This window comes from Limulus polyphemus, unplaced genomic scaffold, assembly GCF_000517525.1.
Source record: "Limulus polyphemus unplaced genomic scaffold, Limulus_polyphemus-2.1.2 Scaffold302, whole genome shotgun sequence".
Taxonomy (NCBI): domain Eukaryota; kingdom Metazoa; phylum Arthropoda; class Merostomata; order Xiphosura; family Limulidae; genus Limulus; species Limulus polyphemus.
The window spans coordinates 106,137-111,427 of record NW_013665912.1 but is presented as its reverse complement, the minus strand read 5'-3'; the positions used below and the strand labels follow the sequence as shown (position 1 = coordinate 111,427).

Below are 5,291 nucleotides of genomic sequence, written 5' to 3'. Positions count from 1 at the left end.
TATATATATATATATATATATATATATATATATATATCCATTTTTAATAGATATATTTCCATTTAATTTAGGAGAGTGAAGTTTAGGGGTGTTAAATTTCAATAATACTTGATGTTGTAAAAGGATTTTAATTGAAATTTTGAGAAACTGTTTTCTTAAGCTTAAAAAAAAGCTGAGTAGTAAGTGTATTTTAATATTCAATTTAATGTTCTCACAGTGAAATTATTTATCTGGTGCATTCCATATAGATTAAACCAGCTCTAATAATTGTTTTTTAAATGTATAGATTGCATAATTTTAGAGGTATTTTGATGTTTAAAGACGTTTGTACATATATTGAGCATATATATGTTAAAGATATTTGTAGATGTTGAGCATACTGTGGCTTGGTTTAATTAAGGTTGTAGAAAAAAAAAGAGGACTTTTGCTATCTGAAGACTTAAACTTCATTCTGAAAAAATATTCTTTTAACATTTTTGAATAAAATACCACTGATGTTTAAACCTTTTTGAGTGTTATATTCTGTCATGATTATTGCAACATCTTTTGTATTTTTCTGTACATGTGATTATTAAGCTATAGAATTTATAATGAAAACATGCATCATATTCAAGAAAAGAAAATTTTACATTTCATAACTTTTCAGAAAGAGGCCTTGAAAACCAACACTTATTTTGTAATAAATTACAGTTAAAAGGGTCTGTATATCAAATCTGTTTGTAACATCAGTACTTAACTTTTGAATGTTTACACATAAACAGTGGAAGTATATGGCTGTGTGTTTTTATAATTTGAAAAGGAAAGCCTTGTGAAAATCAGTGATTTTTGTCTGTGATTATTGGTAATCTTGGTTAGTACTTAATTGTATGTACAAAAATACACTGAATATGTGTTTATTACTAGCTGAAACTCAATTGTAATCATTGATAACAAACATACCACAGGTGTAATATTTATTAGTGTTATATTTGGGCTTATCAGTAAAGCAAAATTCATTTTACATTACTTTAAAATGTTTGTAAGGTTTGTATTTTGAAGTTCATCAACATGAAATCTGTAGCCAGGGAACTCTCAAGAAAGAGAAAATTAAAGTTCTGCTTGTAGTTAGTTTACATATTTTAAATGACTTAACAATAATGATTACAAAATTTTCTTGTAGTGTATTTTTTGATGTATGTGTGGCCTAAATATTTAATAATATGTGGAGAGTTTTAAAAGTAGTTTTTACCTGTGTTAAATGTCAGCCTGAATATACATAATAATTATAGTTTTTTGTTATTCAATTATAGGCTCTTATGTAGTAATTTCCATGTCACATCTGTATAGTTCTATAGTATTTCTGTGATTTTTCCATAATATAAAATAATGCTTTTAATTAATATGCTCTATGAATGCTATTTTTATTCATGGTTCTCAGCGGAGACAAAATGCGCTGTAGATAAAACAAATCTAAGATCTACAACTTTAAATTTGAAGCTTTATTAACTCAAAACATTTGAAGGCCGTTATAAAGAACAACAAAAATGAATGGAATGTAGTTAAGTATAAAGAACTGTACTTCAAAAATATAGATGAAGTGATAGAACTATAACAGATATTGTGAATCATTTGGCATTTTGAATAAATGGAATTAACATTTAATATTACTGTTTGTATGTGAAAAATTGTTTAAAAAGAAATTATTTGTTTTTGTTTACATAACTTGATAAGTATAAATATATTTGATTACAAAAGTTTGCAAACGTGACACAACTGTAGCACTTCTTCAGCCCAACTGGCTTCACAATTAACTTATCTCCCAGATTACATATTTCTTGAAGTCCTCACAGTTGTGACTAGTTTCATTATTGCAAAAACTCTGGTCAGCTGGTTTTGAATGTGGAAATAGAAAATAATTCTATTGATTGCCAGCAATCACAAAACAAACAGTTATCAGACATGCACGTACTTTGTTATTGACAGCCTTAAAAAGTTAAGGGAGTTTTGAACAGAATTTAATGTAACTTTTAAGTTTTGAATATTAGCTTTTTCTTCTTTCAAGTATGTATTTTAAAACATTGTATCAGCTGGAGCATGTATAATTGTAACAAAAAGAAAAAACCATTTGTTATGTAATAAATTTATTAATATGCATGGTATATTAAATAAAACTGTCAAATTATTCCTGTTTCATTTTCATTAAACACTGCTGAGATTTGGCAGTATTATTTCATATTATTTGATTTTTATTTTATTGGAAAAGCTTGTAGCAAAAATTTTATTGTGCTACAAAGCAAGAACTGTAGTTGTTGAGTTGTATTAATATATATATATATATATATATATGTGTAGTACCTTGTACAGTAAATGATCTGCTAGACAGGTTTTATAATAAATAGATCAGCTACAATAAAAACAATCATGCTAAAACAAATGCTTTTGTAGGGGATTAGTATATTAGATGTGTGTATGCATGTATTTGTGTTTGTTTAATGTATTTACATCTTGTAAGTCAACTTTTCAGTTAGAGCTGGGCAATAAATAAAAAAATAGCTTTTTTTTTCTTTCACTGTCTCTCCTTCTAGAGGAAAATGTCTAATATACACTAACCTGCACTGTACTCTGTTGTAGTAAGAGAGAAAATGAATTAATGCATGTTTTTTTTTCAGAATTTGCAAAAGTTTTAGTTGTTGAAATGTCAGCTTAACTTAGATGTTTCTATTATTACTTTTTTTTAATTATTTATCATCGGATTTGAAATTTACAATTTGTTATTATATATGTTTATGTAAATAAGCAAGATATTCATTTTATTCTTACTGTGTAATATTCAACATTATGATATGCTGTATTCATGATGTTAAAAAACACGTAGGTTCAAGAAGTCTTGATAGAAATGAATAAAAACCCTATAACCCTCAGGTTATAGGGTTTTTATTAATTTCTATCATGATGTGCTGTATAATATAGGTCTGTTTATAGACACACCAGTTTTATATGTTGTTCTTGAACTGTTAACAGGATGATGACTTTGAAGACATAGAAGCAGATCAGGAAAACGCCAGTTCAGCATTGTCTAATGTATTATCTCAGTTTGCTCCAGCATCAGATTATGCAGGTATTTTAATTTTATATAAGTGTAGAATAAAATATTGATAGTTTAATATAGCTTATAGTTTTCAGAGTATCAAATAGAAAATACCACAAGCGTATACAAATAAATGTATCCTAAGTATTCTTTAAACAGAAAATAGTAATTCTAAATTAAATAAAAATAGTTTAAAAAATTATATTGATTAATCAAACTGGCAAAATGTAATAACATAAAACAAACAAACTATAATTGAAGGGGAGAATATCCGTATTGCGCTTATAGACTTCGGAGAGTGGTATCAGACAGACAAAGGTTTAAAGAATAACAAAAAATGAAACATTTATACTTTAAGATTACCCAGTTCCTATGGCCACTTTGCATTAGCTTTGTTTAATGCACACATTTCTTTAGCGTGTGCTATGATAACTAACTAATTGATGTATATATGTATAAAGAGAGAGAGGTATTCTCTTTTAAAACAGTGTAAAAAGTTATAATTTTCCAGACATAATGGTTTTGATTAGTATGGAAGAGTTTATCATTTATTATTACAAGTTTCAATTAGATTATTTGTATAATTTCTTGTAATATTCACTCTTGGTGCTATATGAAACAGATTATGAATATTGCAGTATTTTTGTATAAATTTCTAAAGGTCGGTCATTCTGCTGGTAAATGTTTTTAAAATTGGCAAAATACTTCATTATTTAACTGATAATTACAGATTCTCCCCACGTGTAAAAATAATGATTTTCTGTTGAAAGTTCCTAAGTGTGATGAATAATATTAAACTAGTACTGCTTTTTCATAATTCAGTAATAAATAAACCAAAAGATGCTCACTTTGAACCGTGTCTTATTTACATGTGTATATATACATTTTATATATTTAAAAAGTCCACTAAATGGCTGTGGGTGTATTGTGTTAAAAAGTGGTGGTAAAATCCCACTATTCATTCACAAAAGAGTTGTTGATGGGTGCTGTTTACTAGCTACCTTCCCTATAGTATATCATCTCAATGTTAGATAGTCCTCATTTATCTTTGTGTGAAAATTCTAAAACAAACAGACAAAATTTTCAACAGAAATAGAGAGTAGATATCCAAACCTTCAATACAGTATCATCTTCAGAATCAGAGTTGAAAGAGTAGAATGGGAAACTTTAGGCTTTGTTATTATTAAAAATATGAATGTTCATCTAGATACTGTGTGGGCTGCTCTAAACTTTTAAGTTTTAATAACTTAGTATTTAATCTTTGGCAAATCAGTTATACAATCTATATGTTTGATATGCAGCATTTCTTTAATACTTATGAGAGAAGCACTTGACACGTTAAGATATTTTTACCATTTTTGATTATTTATTTATTTATTTAGTGCATATTTCCTTTCTTAAACTTTATGAAAACACTAAGTATACTGTCTGAATGTGGTGGCAATAACATTAACATTTATGTTCAACAAATGACTTGTATATAATGTGTATAATATGCTTATCATAGGATATGACATTGAAGATGAAGATGAAGAAGACCCAGATGCTTTGGCTGACCCTCTTTACCATATAAACTTACAGGAGTATTTGACACAGTTTCTCAAATTGTTAGCTCAACAGCCTTATTATTCCACTTTTTCACAACATCATACCCCTCAGGAGAAACAAGTGCTTCAAATAGCAGGAATATCCATTTAAGTTATTCAGTAATCTAGTGAAAGTTAATTCTGTTTTTATTTTTTCTGTACAAAATAACATTTCTGTTGAGTAAAAACAATTTTATTGTGTTTTTGGATAGTTGTACAGAAGTAAAAAGTGTATTCCCTATGTAAAATATATTAACAAAAGTTATAAAATTGAAAAGTATTGAAGTTTTTTAATGAATTTAATTGTAACAAGATAATAACTGATTAAAATGTATATCACACTATAGAGAAAATTGTATTTTTGACATTGCTTTGGTGAAAACTCACTTGTGCATGATTTTGTATAATAATTAGGTCCAAGCTGCACTTTATTCATAGAAAAAACTAATTTACTACATATTAAAAGTGGCTGTTTTTAAGTAATTAAATTCATATTCAGTAAGACTAATATCCTACTTGTTAGTTTTTAATGCTATATTAATAATTATATATAAGCTTTTAAATTACTTTGAATTTTACATGTGCATGTATATGTGTGTGTGTGTGTGTGTGTATATACACACACACACACACACACA

At 27.1% G+C, this 5,291-nt stretch overlaps 1 protein-coding gene across 1 annotated transcript in view; it reads left to right on the top strand.

The window, feature by feature from the left end:
* LOC106457193 (importin-9-like) overlaps positions 1 to 5,268 on the top strand; it is an 82,635-nt gene extending 77,367 nt beyond the window's left edge. Inside the window, exons 23-24 of the mRNA XM_022383041.1 lie at positions 3,001 to 3,097; positions 4,575 to 5,268. Coding sequence (XP_022238749.1) covers positions 3,001 to 3,097; positions 4,575 to 4,765 — 288 coding nt within the window. The 3' untranslated portion in view covers positions 4,766 to 5,268. The remainder of the gene's footprint in view (positions 1 to 3,000; positions 3,098 to 4,574) is intronic.
* The last annotated feature ends 23 nt before the right edge of the window (positions 5,269 to 5,291 follow it).